Source organism: Lepidochelys kempii, chromosome 18 (genome assembly GCF_965140265.1).
Source record: "Lepidochelys kempii isolate rLepKem1 chromosome 18, rLepKem1.hap2, whole genome shotgun sequence".
NCBI classification, from domain to species: Eukaryota; Metazoa; Chordata; order Testudines; family Cheloniidae; genus Lepidochelys; species Lepidochelys kempii.
In genome coordinates, this window is record NC_133273.1 from 25,031,516 (window position 1) to 25,057,080 (window position 25,565).

Sequence of the window (25,565 nt, forward strand, 5' to 3'; positions counted from 1 at the left end):
TTCTGTTTTTGTTTTTTGGGTTTTGGCACACAAATGCTTGAAACCATGAGCTAATATGGTCCTGTGACTAGGGTCCCAGTGGGGGCCAGTTGCAGTCATTCAATTAGGGTGAACTGCAAAGAATGGGGTAGATAATCCCCAAAACTGGTGGATATTTTCAATACTTAGATTTACCAAGTCAGCATAAAACAGCTTCTTTATTACCTCATGGGTTGCCCAGAGCCAACAACACAGTTCCCTTGAAGTAACCCAGCCTCAAGCCTCCATCCAGCTACTCATGTCAAATATGATGAAGATTTATGAAAATCTTATCACATAAAAACAAAAGGTTCTACCAATCCCAAAGGATTAGGCCTATTACCTCCCAAGTTTTTGACTAGTCCAGATCTTACCCAAATACACGCATAGTCAATTCTTATAACTAAACTAAAAATAAAAAAAAAAATCCAAGAGTGAGAGTATGGTTAAAAGCTCAATATGCACACAGACATGAGTTCAATTCTGGGAAGCTATTTAGGGTGAGCACTGAAGAAAGGTTTTTTTTTTGAGAGAGAACTAGAGCCCCAGGATTTCCTTAACCTGGGGCTGGTTTTAAACATGCTTCTAGCAAATAAATATCATTGTACTCTAAATGAATGAACACCAGTACTGGAAATAGGGTCTTGGGTTGTCATGGCCACACAAACATTTTAAGGATGTTTATAATTTAGTTTTTTTTGTTTGTTAGATAAATAATAAACAGAATAACATAAAAAGTTCAGATCTCATGCCAGGCAACCTCTTGTGACACGAGTCCACAAAGGCTCATTGTTCTCATCTGTGCTGGAGGGATTATATGACCCTCAGTCATAGTCCTAGGGCTCTATATGAATTTGCAGACTGATTGAAATCCACCAGCACTGAACTGTTCTCTGTAAAAATTATTTTTTCAGGTGTTACTGTTGCACCACCTAGTGTGCAAACGAGTTGTACCTCTGTTAGTGATTTCCATATTATGGAGACATTCTGTTTCACCAAATACAGAAAAGTGACTCTTCATTAAACATGATCACAAACCAAATATACGATCTTCATGATAAAACACACTGTTCACTGAGCAAGGCACTGAGATGTGCTCTGGCAAAAAGGCGAATTTCAGTTTGAGTGTGTGTAATATAACAAGCACAAAGGGGTTCAGTGTGATGTTACAGCCATCTCTGTAAATATAGATTTACATATTGCAAAACGTTAGCAATAAAACGTTTTATTTGCTTATTTATTTATTTATTTTATTTATGAGCTCACGAAAGCTCATGCTCAAATAAATTGGTTAGTCTCTAAGGTGCCACAAGTACTCCTTTTCTTTTTGCGAATACAGACTAACACGGCTGTTCCTCTGAAATAAAATTAAGGTTTTGGGATTAAGTTTTTTTTTTTTTTTTTAAAGCCACACCGGGTGAATTAAACAAATGGCAGTATTCAAGCCCACTGACAGCAATTCTAGGCCCCAGGGCAGAACAGTCAATGGGCCCCTGGCCCATAAGGACGTGGTCTGCCTGACATTTGGGCGGTGCTGCATGTCCACTGGCTAGTGCCCCGCAAGCTACTGGCTGCACATTCTCTTCCTGCACGGCCAAGGCTTCAACGTGCCCACCTGGCTGCCTTTGCCCCTGCCCGTACCACCCCACATGCGCCTAGGAGCCCCTGCCCTGTGGCCCACACAGGCAATTTAAAAAGGCCTGGGTTCCTAGACCCCATCCCCACTCCTCCCAGCCTCTTCCTGCCCCATTCGTCCCCCAAACACACACTGTCTTCGCTCTTCCCCAGCGCCTCCTGCACGCCGCTGATCAGCTGATCATTAGCAGGCAGGCCGATCAAGAGGAGCTGATCGGCAGGGCCGCTGAGCACCCATTTCCCCCCCCCCCCATGGGTGCTCCAACCCCAGAGCAACCACGGAGTTGGCACCTGTGGCAGAAACCCATGTCTCTCTCCTACTTCCCCAGGATTTTTCCAGGCTGCAGGTCTCTGCCTACATTGATATTCCCAGCAAGCCAGACTGCCTAAAGAGGCCAGTGACTATGCTTTTGCTTTCTCTCTGAAGACTTATGATCATCATATTGCCAGCAGTTGTAAGTTACCACACAGCTCTTTACATATAAGGACATTTATTCTTAAAATTAAATTACAGAGAAAACATTTTAAAAAGTTCCTATATGCACGCTAATGTAACCCACACACCTCCTGGGTATGGTGTTTTGTCCCATCTAGTGGCACCGAGACCACTTAGAGAGAGATTAATGAGTTTGCTCTACAGCCTTAGCTAACAGCCAGTTGGCTTTTAGCTCATGCTGCAGAGGCTCATGCACTAAGCTCCAGAGATCACAGGTTTGATCCCACCTGCTGACAACCAAGGTCTGTTGGAGTTACACTGACAGTTTACTAGAAGTCTTAGGTCGCTTCAGTAGGCTAAAGTACTTCCAACCCTTCTCAGGAAAGATCCCTTGGGCAGAAGGTCTTGTCCATTTGCTGGATCAGAAAGAAGCCCAGGAGTCAGTTTAAACTCAACATATTTACCCAAAAAGTCCTCTTTGTTGGTCTCTGAGGAATCCTGTTTGAAGCAGTATATGTGAGCTCTGAAAGTGGTGGTACTTCTCTGGAGGAGTTACAGCCTGAGTGGATTTTTCTAATCACTCCTGTGATAGTGTTCTCCACTCACGGCAGGTAGGGTGCCTCTTCCTGGCCATTCTGGGGAATAAGTCCCCAGGTCAACACCTCTTCCTACAAGTGCAAGGTGTCCCTCCACCTCTGTCTCCAGCCATTCTCTCATTTCAGCTGCAGCCCCTTTGTCCCTCAGCCCTCCAGCCAGGTCACTATTGTGGTTTCCCTGGGGGTGGAATCTCCTCTGCAAAACAGGCTCAGATAGTCTTCCTATGCACTGCCCTGCCAGTGCTACTTCCCCAATGACTGATTGAAGAAACCCAGACCCAACCTACACTCCAGTTTCCAGCTCAGGGACTCTCTAGTCAGCAGCCAAGGTCTATTCCACTCTGTACCTTGCTGGATTTCTCCAAGCCCTTTTCTAACCTTCTAGCTTGCCCTTGCTTGTCTGGGTCTGCCAGCTTCACCACTCCCTCCTCCCAGGGAGCAACTGCAGGCTACTCACCTCAACAGCCTCCAACACGCCTCCTTCTTCCCAGAGAGAGACTGCAGTTTTTCCCAACAACCCAGCACTTCTGTTGCCAGTTTCCTGGCTTCTATATACCCTGCCTGTTCCTGCACAGGTGAGCTTCTTTTAATTAAGGCTTCTCTTGCAGTCTTAATCCCCTCCCCCCCTTGCCACGTAATAGGCTAATTGGCCCCTCTGGCTGCCTTAACCCTTTCAGGGCAAGTGTGGGGATAACTCCACACTGCTCTTAGTTCCTGGAGGAACTGTGGTCACCTACAGAACTATATACAGTCCCTAGCCCACAATGATACATAAACTAATACAATAAGATCTCCCAAAGATAGTGGCAGGAAACTGCTATATCTGTCACACTCTATGTCGAAGAGTGAAAGTGCCAACCTTAAAAACAGCTCAAGTTCATTCAGAACATAGCAGCTTTTCTGCTTCAAAAAAAACAAAACAAAACCCCACACTGAAAACACATTAACATGGTGCTCTACTCCCCTTTGAATAGTCAGATTCAAGGTTTCACTCCTCTTTAAAGCCCTCCCCGGGAATGGCCCATGTTACCAAAGGGATTATCTCACTGGGTATACAAGACCTCCCATGACATATGTGTTCTTCTTCAGACATACTGAATTTAAATAGAAGTACTTCATTTTGCAGCTTCTAGCAGCTGCAGACAGAAGGTGTAGTATGCCTGCTTGTCACAGTTAAGAGTTTTATAGTAATTAATTTTCCTTCTGATCAATTCCTGCCCAGTCATAGAGTGTGAAATAAATTTCTGCTTAACGTAGTTGTTCAGAAGTTTTCTCAATGTATCTGGGAGAGCCATGCACCTCTTCCTCAGCTGCAATTGATGCCATCTTTGAATTCCTCCATACAACATTTCGAACCAACTTTGAAAGATTTCCAGAGCATGTGTTGCTTAGGACTGGTCATACACAGTCAACAGTATCTTTCTGGAGGCCTGTGTAATGTTGAGGATTCATATTCCTCCCTGGTTATAGTTGCATCTTTTTCTGCCCAACTATTTATTTTTCTCAGAGCTTCCCTTTTCTTCCTTCTCTCCTTCCTAACGCATGTTCCACACTTAGATAAAATATTTTAATTTACCATAATCTGTCATTCTGGGTGCCCTCAACTGAGGATTGAGATCAGGGTTCAGAGTTGAGTTGGTGCTGGCAAACATTTTTTGCTGAAGTGTTCTTTCATTTCCATAAAAAAGTGGATTAAGTGGTGAATGAATGCTAAATTAGCCCCTTTCCTTGGGTCATTCCTTCCTGGGCAGCTTTTTTCCTTCAGTAATCATAAGTAGTTATATTAAAATTGAAAAAAGGTTTTTGCCCCTCCCACCGAAGCCCCTTGAGCATCTGAGGTGTGTTGTATGCTTTTGGGATGTTTGGAGATTCTTCCCCTCCCTTAACCCTGGTTTTATTCCACAGGCCTGTCATGAGTCCCTGGTGAGTGCTGGGAATCCAGAGGAGTGTAGGAAAACTCTGTCCATTGGCACCTAGTGAATATAGCAATATCTGCCAAATTCTGAAACCAATTACACCTCTGTAGGCATAGGAACACAACAACCCAAGTGCCCTCTGAAACATCCTGGGTCATCTTAGGTTTTGAACATTTTCAGAGAGGCTCTAAAGGAAGCTTATCTGTATTACTGTAAAAGGACAGCACTTCTGAAAATCTTGTTGCATGCGAGTTAAAATTGCCAGTCATTTGTTTTTAGGACATTTTAAAACCAGTTGATCAGCAAGGTGGTAAATCTAAGTAGAGGGTAACTTCAAAGTAGCATTTAAAAAGCCATGTGACTAATGCAGTGAGTGACTTTGTTTATATAGATTTCTTATCAAATATACAACTCTTACTTGAGAAGACTTTGATAGAACTTAAACTATTAAATTGAAACAGCAGCTAACACCAGCAGCCTCCTAGTAAAAATAGTCATACTTGATTACAAACCCTTTGTGGGATCAAAAAAATTCTCTTATGAAGACTGGAAATATTTAACAATAAGAGAACACAGGTATTTCTCCTGTTAGTTTGTCCTATTGTTATGCAATACAGGCAGCTTGTTCTTGCAGCCTGCAGCTTTAAGAAACAATAGCTGAGGCACAGAGAAAAGCTGATGCTTTCTGCAGAGCCCCAGCAAGCTGGGGAGAAAGGAGAGCAAGAATAGTGATGACATCACCATTCTCCCCAGCCAGAAAGCAGGCTCCTTACACAGGGAGGGAGGATTCAGCCACAGCAGCAGTGACTAGGAACCTGTACCTCGGATAATCCAGGCATAGATAAGCATTTGAAAAAGGATGCTCCTCCATCTGTAATTACAGGTAACACTATTTCATACTGAACAAATACAATGCTTTCTGTGATCCAATCCATTCTCTCTTAGTGCTCTGGGCATTTGCTTCAGGGCTCTTTGACAGGAAGCTTTACAAATACTGTATATGGGGTGACATTTTAGAGGAGGATGGGAAGGAAAGGATGATACCTTTTGATCTTAGTTGCATCTCTTTCTGCAGTTATTGGTCAGATCACTGTGCAGTTCCTTGGATAATACTTCTCCTGCTGTGGGAAGTCCAGAGAGAATGAGCCTTTGGAAGAAAGAATGTCCTGTCTTAAATTTATAAAAATGTAAGACATGGACTTCAGTATAAATGGAGAATGGCCATTACTGTGAAAATTTCACAAGGGCTGATATGATTTGTGGTTTTCTGCTTCAAATGCTTCATGTTGGTGAATAGGTCACCTGGGCTCTATATTGCCTTCCTTACAATAGAAAGGGTGACAGACTTGATTTTACTAGTAATCTGTTTATTCATTAATACATTTTAATCAACAAACCTTGTATTTCAGAACATTTGGTGAAAGCCTTAAGAACCCTTGTATATCTTATACAAGGTGCTGGGAAATATTTTATATTTGCAATTCAAAGCTTGTCTCACACAATGAACAAAAAAATTAATGAACCCTGCAGTCTGGGCAAATCTGCTGTTAGACTCATTTGCCTTCCTCTCCTCCACTAGAGTGATGGTCTCTCCGCATTTCCATTGCTGTATCACTGATAGAAGATTTAATTCTTGGCTGAAACTAGAAGCATAGGAGAATTTTCAGCCCATTGCACAGAGTTCTAGACTGACATTTTCATGTGAAATTAATATTAGCTGCACAGTCAGTGCTTTGAAAATTAATCTCAAAGTCTTGGCCCAAGAGAACTTTCTTTTTCCAATATTTAAAAAAAACACCTTTTTGTTTAAATGAGGGTACTAAGAGCCTATGTATATAAAGTACATGCATGCATCCTTCTGACAATTCATGTGCCTGGTTGACAGGACAATGGCATGGTACTAAAAGGTAAGACACTATTACATTTGTGACACTAAAAAATTAAGTAAAAAAAAAAAATCCTAAAAATTAAAAGTGAAATGTAACTAAGAGTTATATACTAGTTGCTTTAGATACAGTAAGAAGTCTATCCCTCAAACTGTTTAACTCTCAGGGAGATGTTACCTGATTTGCTACCTTAGGGAAGTTCGTAATTTAGTGGCAGGCCCCTGTGCTAAGGAGGATGGGTTCTATCCCTTGTGAGGTGGAGCTGAGATAAAACTCTAGGGAAAAGCAATCTTACTATTAGTGTTTAGACTCAATCTACCATAAGTATAGGATACTCAAAATGAAAGCTGCTCAGTCCAATAATATCTCCTATTTATGCAGAACCTCTCATTCCAAATGATGTCAAAGTGCATTACATATTTTTTGTGTTATATACAGGAATCACTTCATAGAATCATAGGACTGGAAGGGACCTTGAGAGGTCATCTAGTCAGTCCTGCCATGAGTGCAGGGAACTGAAGTATTATCTAGAACATCCCTGACAGGTGTTTGTCTAACCTGCTCTTAAAAATCTCCAATGATGGAGATTCCTCAACTTGCGTAGGCAATTTATTCCAGTGCTTAACCACCCTGACAGTTAGGAAGTTTTTCCTAATGTCCAATCTAAACCTCCATTGCTGCAATTTAAGCCCATTGCTTCTTGTCCTATGCTCAGAGGTTAAGAACAACAATTTTCTCTCTCCTCCTTGTAACAACCTTTTATGTACTTGAAAACTGTTATCATATCCCCTCTGAGTCTTCTCTTTTCCAGACAAAACAAACCCAATTTTTTCAATTTTCCCTCATAGGTCATGTTTTCTAGACCCTTAATAATTTTTGTTGCTCTTCTCTGGACTTTCTTCAATCTGTCCGCATCTTTCCTGAAATGTGGCACCCAGAACTGGGTGCCACATTACTCCAGTTGAGGCCTAATCAGCACGGAATAGAGCGGAAGAATTACTTCTTGTGTCTTACTTACAACACTCCTGCTAAAATATCCCAGAATGATGTTTTCTTTTTTTGCAACAGTGTTACACTGTTGATTCATATTTAGCTTATGGTCCACTATGACCCCCAGATTCCTTTCTGCAGTACTCCTTCCTGGGCAGCCATTTCCCATTTTGTATGTGTGCAACTGATTGTTCCTTCATAAGTGTAGTACTTTGCATTTGTCCTTATTAAATTTCATCCAGTTTACTTCAGATCATTTCTCCAGGTTGTCCAGGTCATTTTGAATTTTAATCCTATCCTCCAAAGCACTTACAACCTCTCCCAGCTTGATATCGTCCGCAAACTTTATAAGTGTACTCTGTATGCCATTATATAAATCATTGATGAATATATTGAACAGAACCAGACCCAGAACTGATCCCTGCGGGACCCCACACTCATTATGCCCTTCCAGCATGACTGTGAACCACTGATGATTACTCTCTGGGAATGGTTTTCCAACCAGTTATGCACCCACCTTGTAGTAGCTCCATCTACGTTGCATTTCGCTAGTTTGTTTATGAGAGGGTCATGTGAGACAGTATCAAAAGCTTTACCAAAGTCAAGATATACCATGTCTACCACTTCCCCCCCTATTCACATGGCTTGTTCTCCTCTGCTGTTTTTATTTAAACATTTTGAAGGTGCTCTTTTAATGTAAATTAAATAGTTTAATTACTGTATGGTGTGCAGCTCCCATAGCTCAATATTCCATGCTATATGGACTCTTCCAGAAGGGAAGTAAGTTTCTGATGGGCAGGGCTGCAGCACTGGGAGCATCAGATGGTGCCAGGGGAAAAGTGGGCCCACCAACTTCTATTTTTAGCCCTTCCACCACTCAACCAGGGGCAATGGCAGCAGCACAAGGGGCACTGTGTGCTTAGCAACTATATCCAGAAACTGAGGCTTCTCCTGTTCTCCCTCCTCCCCCTCATCACCATCCATACCAGCAGTCATGCAGCACACAGGACCTCTGGACCTAACTTCTTTCCTTCATTGATGGGACTGGCATAAAATGTGAGCTACAACATATTAAATACATTTGGAGCCACTTCAACTCACTTCTGAATTAATTTATCTTGCCCTTCCAAATTTATCAATATTAACTAGCTCACTTTCTGTATTGGTTAAAAAAATAGTATGGGTGATGACGAGGCAAAAGCAAATCTAAGTAATTCCAATGCATGGGGTGTTTTTTAATCCCTAATGTTAACATGTTATGCCTGGACAGTCAGGGTGGAAGCAGTAATTTCTCACATAAGCAAAGATGGGCAAGAAGCACCCATAACATTTATTTCTATAATGTCATCAAAAGCTAAGAAATTACAAATAGAGAAAGCAGCATTAAGCAGCGTTTTGCACAGAATCAAATTTAATTAAGACATAATTCACCTTTTTCACTGGTGATAAGATCCATATCCAAATGTAGGCATTCCACAGGCATCAGCCAGAACACAAACATAGGCTGTGGGCTTAGCTACATATCAGTAATAGATCAGTTACGTGTCTTCAGAGGGCAATGTTAATGATACGTTACTCCAAAAGCTTTGAAAACAAAGACATCATTAGCATTAAAATTAGTGCACAGATTTCCTTTCTGACGGCACCTTACCATTAAAACCAAAAAGCCATGGATGCTCAAAGACCCTGGTTTGCTATATTATGTTTTTTGCAGATGTTCAAACCACATAGTAGATGACGCTTTGTCATTATTCTCTTGCAAAATTGTGTTACACATAGAAAGTTGTTTGTTTGTTTATGGGATATGTAGCTAGTGATACCAAAAAGATGACATGCAAGGATGCTGTTGACTTACAGTAACATCACTAAGGCAGAGTGAAATAGAAAGGTTTGGCAAGAAGTTATTTTTGGTAGCCTGCTTAGTCCAGGACATAAACAGTGAAATTAGTTAATGAGTTATGTAGGAGCCACCAAAACATGCCAGAAACAGCCCCATGCCAAAGAGGCAACTAAACACTGGCAAAGACTAAGGGCCAGATTCTCTAATGGGCTCAACAAAGCACGGAGTGAAAGAGGGGAGTGTCAGGGAGCCAATTACAGTTCCCTGATTCTTTGCCTGGCTTCAGGTACAGGTTAGAACAATCTGGGTACTTCTCTAACTTGTACCAGTTAGCTATAGTCCCCAAGGGACCATTGTCTAGTCAGGGATTGACAAACCACATTATGCTCCTTCCAACACTGCCCCCTACCTCTAAACACATACCCTGCGCCAAAGGCTGCAGCGAGGGGAGCCTAAGAGCTGGATCTATTGGTTCTGCACCTGCTGAGGACTCCTGTGGCCAAGAGAATCTGCAGCAAGGGACTTGCAGCCAGTCTCTGCTCCCTTTGTACCCACTGAGCAGAGCAGAGTTCTGCCTATAAGCACTGAATGTGTGAGAAAATAAGCAAATGTACTTATGTCCTACTTCCAGCTATCTGGAATATCAGTAAAACAAACTCTTCTGCTATTAAGGCTCCCAAGGCCTTGCCGAATGTTTGCTGACTGAAGAAATCATATCAATAACAATCGTTGATCAATCTCTAAGGCATATTTGAAATTCCTTAGGAAAGAATCAGCACTCATACTTTTCACCTAGCATCAAATAAGCTAGCAAGGCACATATACAGATATCTAAAAGGGCGTTAAGAAAAAGGAGGGTATAACATTGTATTGCAAATACAACCCAATGTATTGCAAATATTCTGTCCTCCCATAGGTCTGCACCAGAGTATACCACTCAGACACCTCCACCAGAGGTTGTTTCTGAAGTCAGTTATGTATTACACTTAGACAAGATTTAGCACACACAAAACTAGATGGAAAAACAACAAAGAATCCAAGAACCTTCCTGTTGTCAAAAAAGTATTGGAACCAGTGACATACAAAGGAGGAGAATGAAGAAATAAGGTAAAGGTTCAAAAAGAAGAAAAGGTGCTGAAAGTGAAGCTGATTTCCAATTACGATGTGAAGGTAAAAAAAAAAAAAGATGTTGAGCTTTCCTGGGTGAAAGAAGTAAATTAAAATGTTGTAGAAGGTGAATCTCAAAATGAAGTTGAGGCACTGGAAGAGGAGATGTCAAACAGGTGCATTTTGTCATAATCGTCACATAGACCAGTTTATAAATATAAGTTTATTTTTTAGACAGGACTATCTATGTTTCTGCTATGATTCTGTTTTCTCTGTACTGAAGCTGTATATCGCTATCAGTTTATGAGGCAAAAGAGATGCTGGACTCTGATGAATGTTACTTTTGTCCTGTCTTTTTGTTTTTCTTAATTTAAGATAAAAAGGCCTTTCAAACAGTGTGTGTGTGTGTGAGAGAGAGAGATATATCTAAGGAAGGCAGCAGCCTGGGCCTGCCGCCCCAGACTTCACAAAATGCCGGGGCGGAGAAAATGAACAACCTCTTAGCTTTCATGATAACCACAGCAAACAGCTCTACTGCACCTGATCGGACTGGGGACTTGTCCTCCATCACTGGCACTCTAGCTTCCTTCCCTCTCACAATATTGGTTCCACGTCATCCATGAACTATAGTGACCTGCAAGGGCATTATGAGGGAAAAGGCCCCTAGGGGCCAGCATGTCCCCTACTAGGTTATTAGCACAGTAAGTTCTTGAATTGACCAGCATTCATTTTCTACATTAAAATCTTATGTTCTATGAAAGGCTGAGGCATTCAATATGCTCCATGACCAGAAATGGGCTAGAACTTCAGCAACTAAAATCAGGTGACATTTCTCTTTCATACCAATACTGAATCTCAGCTTTTTTCCTCCCAGGAATATTCACAATGATCCCTTCAGCTGCAGCAACCCCTCCCAGCGATGTGCTTTTCCCCAGCCTGTCTTGTCAGGAATTCTGGAGGTCTCAGATCTCAGGCTATTCCGGATCTGTCACTCGCCACATCAGTCATCGTGCCAACAACTTTAAAAGACACCCAAAGAGGAGAAAACACATCCGCCCCTCCCCTCCACCACCCCCAAATACACCATGCCCTATTGATCTGATTGATTTTGGGGATCTCCACCCTCAGAGATCTTTCCTAGAACTGCTGTTTAATGGGTGTATTCTCTTTGGGATTGAGTTCAGCTATGCCATGGAAACAGCCTATGTGACTCCTGTGTTGCTTCAGATGGGGCTGCCGGATCAGTTGTATGGAATGGTGTGGTTTATCAGCCCAATACTAGGTAATTTTTTTTAACGCTAATTTTACCCTCCTGCTTTTCCACTTCACAAGGGATTAGTTTGACACTGAGTTCTTTCTTTTCTTTGCTATTTAATTTACTTTACAGGTTTCACACATGTGATGTGGAAGTTGGAACCACTACCCATAATTTTAGAGAACAAAATGGAGAATATACCTCATTGGCCCTGGCTGAGGAGGGCGAGATGTGACCAAAGAGGGATTTCTCATTACTGATTTCTGAGTCTATTTTTTATTTGCGACCAACATACTTCCAGAATTTTGGCTACTCCATTTGTATATTTAAAAAATTAATTTAAAGGAAGTCAAGGAACTAACCTCTACTGACCCAACAGAAAGAGGGGGAAGAATATGGAGACTAAACCTCTCTGGGCCTGTCAGCAAGCTGGGTGGAAAGATGGGGGAGGGATAGCTCAGTGGTTTGAGCATTGGCCTGCTAAACCCAGGGTTGTGAGTTCAATCCTTGAGGGGGCCATTTAGGGATCTGGGGCAAAAATGGGGGATTGGTCCTGCTTTGAGCAGGGGGTTGGACTAGATTGACCTCCTGAGGTCTTTCCAACCCTGATATTCTATGGGGGATAGCTTTGAGTTAAACAAGGCATCCCAGGGATGGAGTAAATCTACTTCTCAGTCCAGAGTTTTGCTTTCTGTTGGGGTTGTGGCATATTCCTCTGCACAGACATGGGGTGGAAGGTGTATCCTTCTATACAGGAAGAGCAGCAGAAGGTATTATTCCACAACTTGGGTAACATCCTTCTGTCTCTTTGTATTTTTAAAACTGATTTCAGAAGAAGAGAAGAAATAATTCCTTTCCTCAGTCACTGAATCCCTACCTGGCCCAGTATAATCCAGGCAGCATTCAGATTTACACATTGACTTACTGCTACAGCCCAGGCTAACCTCATAAGGAAGTTCTGGTTTAAGGCAGTGAAGTTATTCATACAGAACAGAGCACCTTACAGGATAAAATAATTGCCCATTCATTTTACACTTTTTGTCAAACTCCACTGTTATTTTGAAGTGGATTGGATTGCATTGGGTCAGGCTGGTACCAGCTGAACATTACATAATGTACTATAGTTCCCAGCTTCCACTCCAGGAAATTCAAAGAAGTAAATAGTGCAAAAGCCTAAGGCCCAGATTTTTAAAGGTATTTAGGTCTTGCCGCACTCAGCATTGCAACACTTAACTGATAAGTGGGAGTGTGCTAATAAAGTTTGCGGATGATACAAAGCTGGGAGGTACTGCCAATTTAGAGAAGGACCAGGATATCATACAGGAGGATCTGGATGACCTTGTAAACTGGAGTAATAGTAATAGGATGAAATTTAATAGTGAGAAGTGTAAGGTTATGCATTTAGGGATTAATAACAAGAATTTTAATTATCAGCTGGGGACGCATCCATTAGAAGTAATGGAGGAGGAGAAGGACTTTGGAGTATTGGTTGATCATAGGATGACAATGAGCCGCCAATGTGATATGGCTGTGAAAAAAGATAATGCGGTCTTGGGATGCATCAGGAGAGGTATTTCCAGTAGGGATAAGGAGGTTTTAGTACCATTATACAAGGCACTGGTGAGACCTCACCTGGAATACTGTGTGCAGTTCTGGTCTCCCATGTTTAAGAAGGATGAATTCAAACTGGGACAGATACAGAGAAGGGCTACTAAGATGATCCGAGGAATGGAAAACTTGTCTTATGAAAGGAGACTCAAGGAGCTTGGCTTCTTTAGCCTAACTAAAAGAAGGTTGAGGGGAGATATGATTGCTCTCTATAAATATATCAGAGGGATAAATACTGGAGAGGGAGAGGAATTATTTAAGCTCAGTACCAATGTGGACACAAGAACAAATGGCTGTAAACTGGCCACCAGGAAATTTAGACTTGAAATTAGACGAAGGTTTCTAACCGTCAGAGGAGTAAAGTTTTGGAATAGCCTTCCAAGGGAAGCAGTGGGGGCAAAAGATCTATCTGGCTTTAAGATTAAACTTGATAAGTTTATGGAGGAGGTGGTATGATGGGATAACATGATTTTGGTAATTAATTGATCTTTAAATATTCATGGTAAATAGGCCTAATGGCCTGTGATGGGATGTTAGATGGGGTGGGATCTGAGTTACCCAGGAAAGAATTTTCTGTAGTATCTGGCTGGTGAATCTTGCCCATATGCTCAGGGTTTAGCTGATCGCCATATTTGGGGTCGGGAAGGAATTTTCCTCCAGGGCAGATAGGAAGAGGCCCTGGAGGTTTTTCATCTTCCTCTGTAGCATGGGGCATGGGTCACTTCCTGGAGGATTCTCTGCTCCTTGAAGTCTTTAAACCACGATTTGAGGACTTCAATAGCTCAGACATAGGTGAGGTTTTTCACAGAAGTGCGTGAGATTCTGTGGCAGGAGGTCAGACCAGATGATCATAATGGTCCCTTCTGACCTTAGTATCTATGAATCTATAAGGAGCCTAAATCTCATTTTCAAAGTTGTGTAGGCACTTAGGAGCCAAAATTTCAAGTGCCTATGTCCCTTTTGAAAGTAAGATTTAGGTTTCTAAATGTATTAGGCATAGCAACACCAAGCACAACAATGCCTAATACCGTTTAAAATCTGGGCATAGATGACTGCTGTTGATCGAGAAGGTCACATTCTGCCTTAATGATGCATTTCCTGCCTTCTAAACTTCCCATGATGAAGTCTTGGTGAAACAGGATGGTAATAGAAATGTCCCTTACTTGTGAGTCATTTTTGTTTCAGGATTCCTGCTGCAGCCTTTTCTGGGGGCCTGGAGTGACAGATGCACATCAAGATTTGGCAGGAGGCGACCCTTCATTCTGGTCCTGGCAATAGGTGTGTTTTTTTAAATATAAAAGAAAAATAACTTTAAATCTCAAAAAATGTTAGTCAGTGAAAAACCTCTCCTTCCCTTCCACTTCCCTCCAACTGCACCCCCCCCCGGGGCAGTGTTCTTGGTGACAGGCCCCCTCTTCTCCCCAACCCTCACTGGTGCTCTGACCTGAAAAGCCCCATTCCCCTTCCCCTCAGCTGTGCAGGGCTGTGAGTGCCACAGCTGGTGAAAAAAGCATAGGACTGGGCTTCAAGATCTTGACTTCTAATTCCAGCCCTGACACTTGCCATGTGGCTCTGGTAGAATCTCTAGCCTTTGCTACACCAGTTTCCTTTTCTGCATAAGAGAGGTGCTGTGAGCTTTAGCTGGTTAGTGTTTGAAAATGAGGTGTGTGCAGTGCTGTTTGTGTTGAATTTTACACTTAAAAAGCTGAGGTCAGCAAGTGGGATTGTTTCCTCAAAAGCAGAAGGAATTTATAATTGGTCAGAGAAATACATAGACTATTGCCCATATGGCCTTTCCCAGAGTGAAAGCTCCCACATGCGGGGGCCTGAGAGGTTCCCTGCTCCAGGGGAGAGTTATGGGGCTCTCTAGAGTTTGCTGGGGCTGGCAGATCCAGAGAGGCAGGAGCCTTCTAGTTTGCCTCTGGCTGGGTCTCCTTACTGTTGTGCAGTAGAAGGCAGGAAGGGGAAGCAAAGGCAGTTAGTGCTTCAAACAGCATTCCCTCCTGTATCGGTAGCATTTGCAGTGGATGATACTGCTGAGTGTGGACAGTCCCCTACTATTCCCCACACCCTACCATGAAACTCCTTCTATGTGGAGCTCCTGTAGAGGGGCATCTATAGGGTTCCAGGAGGATGGAACAGTGCTACATCTAAACTTTGAGCTGTGTGTGATTCCCAACTCATGTTTGCATACTCGCACCAGTTCTCATTGAGTTAACACAAGTCTAAATAGTAGTGTAGCCATGATAGCATGGGCAACAGCAGCAGAAGCATGGCTTAGCTGTACTAAGTACCAACCTGCGGGAAAATGGTGGGTATGTACTCAGTACAACTAAACCATGCTGTCACTGCCTGTGCTATTGTGGTTACATTATGATTTATAATTGCAATAGCTTGATGAGAGCTAGTGTGAGTATATGTATGTTAGCTGGGAACTATACCCCTAGCTTCTAGTGTTGACATTAGCCTCAGATGGCACTCTCCCACTGCCTCCTGTGTGGGCAACTAGAGATGTATGTATGGAAGCGTCCTGTCTGCTCAATTATCTGGAGAGATCTAGTCCTATGTGAAGGCCTGTCAGCAGAAAGGAAACTCTACAAACAAACAAACTATGGAAATTGCTCATTAAATTTTGAGATTGGATCTAAGAAGAGCAAATAATTCAGTTAGTTTGGACATTGTTGGGAACAGAGATCCAAAATCTTTCCATAAACCACACAGAACCCCCAGTCTGTGGTGATCTGACTGTGAATGATGCTACCTGCTGTACTGAGTTTGGTGTAGAATAACAATCGGAGAGCAAGGAAGGATGGGCCTTCATAATTTTTTCCTCCCGGTTGATCTAATTTGATTCCTTGTTCCTAGGAGCATTACTGGGGCTCTCACTTATGCTGAATGGAAGGGACATTGGCAGTGCGTTGGCTGACACTGTGAATAACCATAAGTGGGGGATCATTCTCACAATCTGTGGGGTTGTCCTAATGGACTTTAGTGCAGATTCGGCAGACAATCCCAGTCATGCCTATATGATGGATGTGTGTAGCCCAGTGGATCAAGACAGGGGGCTTAACATCCATGCTTTGTTAGCAGGTATGCACTTTTATTTACTCTTGCATGGTATATAGCCATTTAGCTATGAGCAGACAAGTTCCAATATAGAATAGCATGGCACAAATGTTTGTATATACCATAGGTCTTTGAACTGTAATGATACATACAGCTTTGGGTTGGGGAACTGTCTCTTTTCCTCTACTATAAGTATAACTCAATAGGTAACTTCAGTAATTTAAAAAATAAACAGTGTATAAATTATAGTAAGTTTGTGATATTTTGCCCTTTATCAGTTTGCGTTTTATTGTCAAAGAGTTTAACAAATGTAAAAATAGAAATAAACCAAATTCTTGACAGCTCTTCATGAGACCCCCCTCAAACAGATATGGTAGCAATAATATTTACAGAGAGGAGATGATCATACTGTATTCAGGAGAAAATACCATTTGTATTGGCTTTATTGGAGGAGGCAAATCCTGCTGGTTGCCCTAAAACTGCTGATCTTTATTTTCATTGTTAGCTATCAAATTCTGCAGTTTAGTTTTCCTCTTTCACCAGATTTATAAAACATACTTCTGCATTGCTCTGTGTGTGTGATGAAAGAAAGGACATTCGCCTAAGGCTGTCACCACATGAATGGAGTTTGTATAATGTATATATTTTATATAGTGTTTGTTTTAAACAGTGTTGCCACTTCAAATGTGTAGCCAGCCCATTATTCAGTAAATTGAGCTAACCTGACTCTGAATACACACAGAGAAGAGCTTCCTATTGAGTATGAAGGATCAATTTTAACTTCACTTTTCAGAGCAGAAATGCACTTTAATCCTAGAGCTATGCCATGAGGCAGGTAAGCATCACTATTGTCATTTTACAGGTGGGAACTCTGACACTTACAAAGATTAAGTGACTTGTCCTAAAATGAGCTGGCAAATGTGGGAGTAGAGTTGGCTTCAGATTCTTTACATCAATTACTTGTGCAGCATCAACCCCCTTCCCCTCTCTATCTCATCATTAATGTGTTTTTGGTGCAGGCTATTGTATTGTATTTAAGAGATATAAATCCTTAAAGTGATTAGCTAGGAATTGGGAATCTAGCTCAGAACTCATGATTCAAATGGTGCTGTGCTTCATTGCCTTTTTTCTTTAGGAATTGGCTAGGGAAGGTAATCTTAATCTATTTTCCCCAACAGGTCTTGGAGGCGGCTTTGGTTATGTTGTTGGAGGAATAAATTGGGATAAAACCAGTTTTGGAAGAGCTGTGGGAGGGCAGCTCCGTGTCATCTATGTCTTCACAGCAATAATATTGACTATCACTACTGTCTTGACTCTAATTAGCATTCCAGAAAGACCGCTGCAGTCTTTTAGCAAGAAGAAAAAAGTGATGAAGAGTCCAAGTCTTCCTCTTCCTCCTTCTCCACCTCTTTTGTTTGAGGAAGGTGTACATGAAAACCTCAGTTCTCGTAACGCACATGATTTATATGCAAGTTTTACAAGTCCAATTTCCCCTCTCAGCCCACTCACACCTAAATATGGCAGTTTTAACAGCAGAGACAACTCCTTGACAGGAATTAATGAATTTGCATCATCATTTGGGACCTCAAATATTGACAGCGTGCTCATAGACTGCTTCACAGGAGGGTATGATGGCTATTTAGCAATCCCAGCTAGCTTGCCCAGACAGGCAATCAGTGTCAGCTTTCCCAGGGTGCCAGAGGGCTTTTACTGTCAAGAAAATGGAATCCTGGACCAAGGGGAGAATTCTGTAAATCCAGGGACAGATGGAGATGCATTAAGGGTGGGTTCACTGGATGCAATAAAGCCACGATCAGTAGGGATTCTGAAAAGGCCTCAGACCTTGGCCATTCCAGATGTTGTAACAGGATATTGTCCAGAAAGTAGCAGGAGAAGAAATGTAACCTTCAGCCAACAGGTAAGGGGAGAAAATATATCCAGAAACAATGTCATGACCATGTAATCTGAACATTCATTTAGTCTCTTTAGATAGTTTTACCTTTTATTTTAAAATGCTTAAATATATACTTTTATCATAATGACTGACTTTTTGTTTGTCTATACACACTTGTGATTAAGGGCTCTTTGTAACAGCTTGTTTATGAAAGCTATGGTAGGAATACAATGTATGAACTCATAATATGAGTCTATTAATAAGAGAGATTTAGGGAACAAAAATTAGTAAGAGATTGCGGGAAATTATTTATGATTCGGACTCTCCGCCAGGGAATAATGTGGGCCTTTTCCCACCCCTCAGACAATATAACACAAGGTGCAGAGGCAAATTATGTGCATCAGCATTTCTGAGGTTAATAATGTTAGACACAAAAAGAAAAGGAGTACTAGGGGCACCTTATAGACTAACCAATTTATTTGAGCATAAGCTTTCATGAGCTACAAATTAATTCACAGCCCATGAAATGATAACCAAAGTAATGGTGGGTGTGGGGAGGTGTTTTGCTGTGAGCATCTCCTCATGAAGATTACTGCCCATGTTTTCATCAGGGAAAGTGAGATTTTCCAGCTCTTGGGAAAAGGCTGTGGGGCTTGTCCCCAAACCTAGTGGTTTCCTGGGAATCTGCAGGAGGTCAGGGACCTCTGTGTGCTGGTACATAACGGGAACAGAAATGAGGCACCTGTCCTGTTATGTATGTTTCTTTTGCTATCTTTTGACCCAGTTATACATTTTGTGTTTTGAAACATGCTTAACGGATATTTTTTGCCATCATATTACTGTTTTCAGGCTTGTGAATGAGCTTATTTTGTATAGGGAATGCATTCAGCAGCCCTTTGTACACATGAGCCAACTTCAGCCAATGATAACCTGATGTTAACAGGTGTAACACTCATGTAAATCTTTTGCCAAAATTCAGGAGTGACATAAATGGCGGTGTAAATTACATGCTAGGTGTAAGTTGGTCTTAAAAGGTGCAGGTGGGAATAGGAAGTACTTTAACATACACCAACTAGATCAGTGATTGGCAGCCTTTCAGAAGTGGTGTGCCAAGTCTTCATTTATTCACTCTAATTTAAGGTTTTGCATGCCAGTAATACAATGTAATGTTTTTAGAAGGCCTCTTTCTATAAGTCTTTAATATATAACTAAACTATTGTTGTATGTAAAGTAAATAAGATTTTAAAAATATTTAAGAAGCTTCATTTAAAATTAAATTAAAATGCAGAGCCCCCCGGACCGGTGGCTAGGACCCGGGCAGTGTGAGTGCCACTGAAAATCAGCTCGCATGCCATAGGTTGCCTACCCCTGAACTAGACATTCAGTAGCTGTGCAAAATGAGTGTAATTTACCACTATGAGTAAAATCCTGGTTTCCCTGATTTCAGTGGGGCCAGGATTTCATCCCATGTGTGTGGGGAATAGCAGGAAAAACAACTAACGTGAGTGTGTAAATTAAAGGAGGTCCTTTTGTCTGCACCACCCCTACTATTCCTGCAGCCAAATGCAGCCCTGTTCTGAGGACAGCTCCTATTGACTTCAATGGGATTCATGTCCACTTACGCCAGTACTAAATTTGGTTCCCAAAGAAATCCAGAAGAGTGTAAGATACTTGTTTCGAATCCACTGAAAGCCAAAACCGTATACAGAATACTACTTTGCATTTTATGATTAACTTATTTACTCCATTGCTTGCATCCCCACTGAATCTAGACTCATCTTTATTCTCAATGTTTACTTTTTATGGCAACACTGTCAGTGACCACAAAGAAATGTAATATTACACAGCTTTGTTTTTATGTTTTCTGATTTGGAGTTCTTATGGTGCAGGTTGCTAATATTTTGCTGAATGGTATGAAGTATGAGAGTGAGTTGAATGGATCAGGTGAGATGTCTGAGCAATCACTTTCCATGAAACTTCTTTGTTCAACCATCTGCCACATGCCCAAGACTCTGCGTAACCTCTGCATCAACCACTTCCTAGGTAAACCTGCACAATGTCATGTTTTCACCATGAAAGTAATCATATTTTCCTTCAGAAGAAAATGGTTTAAGAATCAGTTTAGATTAATATTTTAAAGTGTTTGATCTATTGTGGTTGTCCCTTGCTGAGGACTACTGAGTAACTGAGTCCTAATTTTCTCCATGAAGGTGACTGATAGTATTCCAAACTCCAGAAAGTCTCTTATGGTTCTTCTATAACTAGATTATTTTCTACCAGAAATGAATACATATTTATTTTTAGTAAAAAAATAATTCCTTGTTTATATCGGCACTAAGGAAATCTACCTCTGATTAGGTGGAGTATATGTACTAGGACACAAGAAACTGAACTAGGAGCAGAAATTATAAATTGAAAATTTTATCATTAAAATTTTACAAATCAGCCTCCTTTGACATTGTCCTCTGGTATTGGACTTCTTATTGAATGAGTGTTTATTTGCTCAGAGGCCTCTAAGGGCATTTCTAGATGAAACTCACTGCTCAGTAAACTGGGGTGTAAATCTTCAGAGCTCCAGTGTGCCATCCACTAACTGTCCGTTCCAAAGGGAACTCTTCATGTGGACCCTGCACATACACTCTTAGTGTGCAGTATGCTGGAGCTCTGTAGATTTATCCCGCAGTTTGCCACACAATGTGTGTTCATTTAGACATGTTGTAAGGATAATGATGGGTGATATTCTCTTTTATTTGTGCCAGGGACACTCCCATGTGAGGCAACACAGGGTTCAACTCTCTTTCTACTCATGTTCCATGTGTACATGAGGCTCCGTAAGAAAGATTGTAAGAGACATGGGCTGTGGAGTTTTCAGTATTCTGATGGCAGCCAGCTCTACACCACCATCACTTTCCATCTGTTAATACAGTGGCCAAGTGACTGTAGAAGGCTCGATAGGTCAGGCTCAGTCGAGAGAAGACTGAGTTAATATTAATAAGTTGGCAGAAAGAATCAGATGAACTGTTGCATCAGCATCCTTGAGTGAGGGAACACAGCCACCATTTGCAACATACATTCGCTGCTATGGAATTTTATTGAACTAGAGGATGCTGCTGGAGTCCCAGGTAGTCGCCATAACTAAAAGCACTTTTCCCATCTGATTTTGGAAAGATCAGTGGAGTCATCTCTCTCAGACCTTGCTACACTAATACATGCCTTTGTCATCTCAAGATTAGACTACTATGATGTGCTCTATGTGAAAGCTAGATCTTGAATCCATTTAGAAACTGAAGCTAGTTCAGAATTCTGTAACCCATTTGTGGTTTCTCTTGCTCTGATCAGTGCTCTGACCAGTGCAGTCTGCCTTTGGGGATTCCAGGTGGTGTTCAAAGGGTAGGTTTTAACCTTTAAAATGCTAACTGACTTTGATACAGATTACAGTGTAGTATATAAAGAGAGAGGTCTCAGGTAACTCCCATGATGATGATAAGGGCAAGCTGTGGAGTGTATTATAGAATGTTACACAGTTTGTTTACTGCTGGGACTTCTAAAATATGCAAGAGTACCCAGAGCTTGGAGTGGGAGCTTAAAGATACCATTCAAATTTAAATAAATAAATATTGCTTCTGGCTTCTTCTAGGTTGGCTCTCGTTTGAGGGAATGTTGCTGTTCTACACAGACTTCATGGGAGAAGTGGTGTTTCAAGGCAATCCTAAAGCCCCTCACAACTCTGATGAATATCAAAAATACAATGCTGGGGTCACCATGGGGTGTTGGGGAATGTGTATCTATGCATTCAGTGCTGCATTCTATTCAGGTATTAAGCAGAGCTTTCTCCCATAATGCTGAGAGGAGAACGAACTGCCTCTGAAAAGCTGCTTCTGCAGTATAGAATGTTGTTTTAGGCTTGGCATTTATATTGCAGATTAGAGTGCTACTTGATGGTTTTTCTGCCCTAAAATCTTTTTTTTTTATTAGCAGTTCTTGTCTGTCTGTTTGTTAATACTGGTTAGCATTGACAGCACAGACACCCAACAGTCTCGTCACAATAAAACAAATTGCCATTGTATAGCACTGTTCATAAAGTAATCCACAGCTTCACAAAACTCTTGTGAGGTAGGTGAACTGAGGTATGGGGGAATTGCACACTTCATAGCTTGTGTAAGCCGGATATTTTGCATGCACCAAGGGTTCCTTGCATCCCACAATTTTCCCACATAGCTCCCTGCCATCCCACCTGCCTCTATTGCAGGGGCTTCCTGTAACTCCCCTGCGACTGCTAAGGATTCTGTATGCCCTGCATTCACACACCCTATGCACACACAAACCCCATGCACAGGGAGCATGCATCCCTCCACCCATATGCACAGGGACACAGTCCTACTTGCAAAGTGGGAAATGTGGCTATGAAATTACTGTAATGTGCGTGCACAACTGACTACTCTGAGTACAGTTTTTCAGTTATCAATGGTTTTCTGCCAAACTGGGAGGACATTAATAGTGGGGCTCCACAGAGGTCTGTCCTGAGTCTGGTTCTATTCACTATTTTCATTAATGACTTAGATAATGAAGTGGAGAATATACTTATAAAATCTGCAGGTGACATCAAGCTGGGAGGGGTTGCAAACAATTTGGAGGACAAGATTATAATTCAAAATGACCATGACAAATTGGGGAACTGGTCTGAAATCAACAAGATGAAATTCATTAAAACAAGTGGAACCTACTGCACTTAGGAAAGAAATGTCAAATGCACAAATATAAAATTGGGAATAACCGTCTAGGCAGCAGTGCTGCAGAAAAGGAACTGGGAGTTATAGTGGGTCACAAGTTTAATATGAACCAACTGTGTGGTGCAGTTGTGAAATAGGCTAATATAATTCTGGGGTGCATTAACAGGAGTACTTTGTGTAGGACTGAGGGGGAAACCTAATAATAGTCTTCAAATATGTAAAGAGGATGGTGGTAAATTGTTCTCAATGTCCATTGGAGGTAGAACAAGAAATGTAATCAGTTAAATCTGCAGCAAGGGAGATTTAGGGTAGATATTAGTAAAACCTTTTTAACTATAAAGGATAGTTAAGTACTGGAATAAGTTACTAAGGAAGGTGTGGAATCCCTATCATTAGAGGTTTTTAAGGACATGTTAGACAAACACTCTCAGAGATGGTGTATGATTGCTTGGTTCTGCCTCAGCATAGGGGGGAAAATTATATGACCTCTTGCAGTCCCTTCCAGCCCTACATTTATATGATTCAATGTATTGGTAGGATAGACAGAGATGAGTCAGGACTACTGTTATGCTAGAAGACATTAATGGGTACTATCAACCAGTTGTTTGAGCTAAAACAATTGCAGAGGGGTTTAAAATTATGGCTGTACTAAAGAGCTGGTAAGGCTTCGTGGGGTCCCCCCCATTTCCCACCTTTCAGCTTCCTGATTTTCCAAAAATCCAATAGTATTCTGGCCCTTGATACCTTGAATGTTTACTGAAATTTTGAAATTGAATAGTTGTAGCATTCAAAGGTTATTGTGTTACAGACAGAGGCAAATAGAAATGGTATCAAGTTGAGTGTAACGTCTTTGCAAGCTCAGGCAACCATTGTGCAATTCCTTCACTCACCACTGACAGGCAGCCTCTTCTGGGTAGAATTCTGTTTTTTTGGCAAATAGTAACACTGCACAAGTTATGCATATTGCAAGCATTTGGACTCACCCAGCAGCACCTCCTACTGGTCATCCTTGGGAATTAGCTCAATTTCCAGCCCAGAGCACCCTCTGCAGGCCAGTGATCTACCTTACCACTAGCCCCCATGTCCGGTGCCCTTGCCTTGGGTGCTGCCCCCTGGCAGTACCCCCACTCCCTAGGAACCCTCACCCACTATCCCCACATCACCTCAGTCATGGCTACTGCCAGTTACCATCAAGCCCCCACACCCTGGGGCAGACTGCAGTGTAAAAGCCAATCACCACAGGCAACAAGGGATTTGGACTGGCTGCCCTTACCCACCCTCAGACTGCCCCTTTGCAACCCCAATACCTATAAGGGCCTGGGACCAGGCCCTGCAGCCTGGGGAGTTGCTGGCCTAGGGCTTCCCAGCCCTGCCTTACTCTAGGTCCCCAGGTGAGTTCCCCTGCAACCAGGCCTATCTATCTCTCTCTAGCCAGAGAGAGACTGCCTGAGTTTCTGGCTCCCAGCCTTTGTAAGGGCCAGCTGGGCCCTGATTGGGGCATGGCCCAGCTGCGGCTATTTCCCCTATCAGCCCAGCTTCTAGCCCACAGCCCGCTCAAAGGGCTGGCTTTTCAGTCCTTCAGGGCAAGAGCGGGTAGCCACCCCGCTACACATACACACTGAGAAGAAAACATACAGTACCCCTAAGATATATTCATTTTTTTCCACATGACAACTTATTTTGTTCTAGAAGTAGCAGTCCTTCAAGAAATGTGCAGTTGGCGGAATCTGGCCCTTATTTATCAATCATTTCTCCACTAAAGATCTTACATTTCATTCATAGTCCTGTTAAAGTTGTATCCATAAACCATAGATTAATAATAGACAGGGTTCAGAAAACATGGGGATGTACACCTAAAAAGCCTTAATGTGGGTAAAGGAAGGATAGACAGGCCATTCTTCAGTTCATAATTACCTTCTTAACATGCTCTGTGTGAAAGATCTTATTCTGCATGACCTGAAAAGCTGACAGTACCAGAAGCTGATCACTCCAACCTTATACAGTATCACATATGCTAACTTTACAAGTATTTGCATTAAAGTATACTTCAAAACAATTGGCAAAAGTAAAAATTATGACATCAGATTAAGAAAAAGAAATATAATATCTCACAAATTCCCTTTATTGTTTGTGGAAAGTTATTTCCCATAATTAAATAAACCAATAATTCTAATGCTTTGAGAAGGTTAAAGACCAGGGCAACTAGGATGTAGTCACAGCAGAAAGTTAAAAAAATACACAGAATCTGTTTATATGTTTCTGTGCAATTTATTCTCTTAAATTCTATTTTACAGCTGCACTAGAAAAGCTGGAAGAATACTTCAGTATTCGCACCCTGTATTTCATAGCATACCTTGCTTTTGGACTTGGTACAGGCCTGGCTACAGTCTCCAGAAATATCTATGTGGTTTTATCTTTATGCATAACTTATGGTATTTTGTTTTCAACGCTCTGCACACTCCCTTATTCTCTGTTGTGTGATTACTACCAGAGTAAAAAGGTAAGTTTCCCACTACTACATGTTTTTAAACCATAAAGTGCAGAAGTTTCTACACTACCCACAGCTAAGACAAACTTCTGCCAAGACA

At 41.7% G+C, this 25,565-nt stretch overlaps 1 protein-coding gene across 8 annotated transcripts in view; it reads left to right on the forward strand.

The window, feature by feature from the left end:
• SLC45A1 (solute carrier family 45 member 1) overlaps positions 1-25,565 on the forward strand; it is a 74,767-nt gene that overhangs the window by 40,494 nt on the left and 8,708 nt on the right. Inside the window, exons 1-8 of one of the 8 annotated variants that reach the window (XM_073316559.1) lie at positions 3,241-3,260; positions 11,299-11,706; positions 14,473-14,565; positions 16,153-16,377; positions 17,532-18,271; positions 20,137-20,290; positions 21,885-22,061; positions 25,272-25,477. In XM_073316559.1, coding sequence (XP_073172660.1) covers positions 11,310-11,706; positions 14,473-14,565; positions 16,153-16,377; positions 17,532-18,271; positions 20,137-20,290; positions 21,885-22,061; positions 25,272-25,477 — 1,992 coding nt within the window. In that variant the 5' untranslated portion in view covers positions 3,241-3,260; positions 11,299-11,309. Of the gene's footprint in view, positions 1-3,240; positions 3,261-5,292; positions 5,485-11,105; positions 11,126-11,298; positions 11,707-11,941; positions 13,250-14,472; positions 14,566-16,152; positions 16,378-17,531; positions 18,272-20,136; positions 20,291-21,884; positions 22,062-25,271; positions 25,478-25,565 lie in introns of those variants that run through there. The other 7 variants (XM_073316557.1, XM_073316560.1, XM_073316558.1 and 4 more) reach the window with 7 other exon arrangements.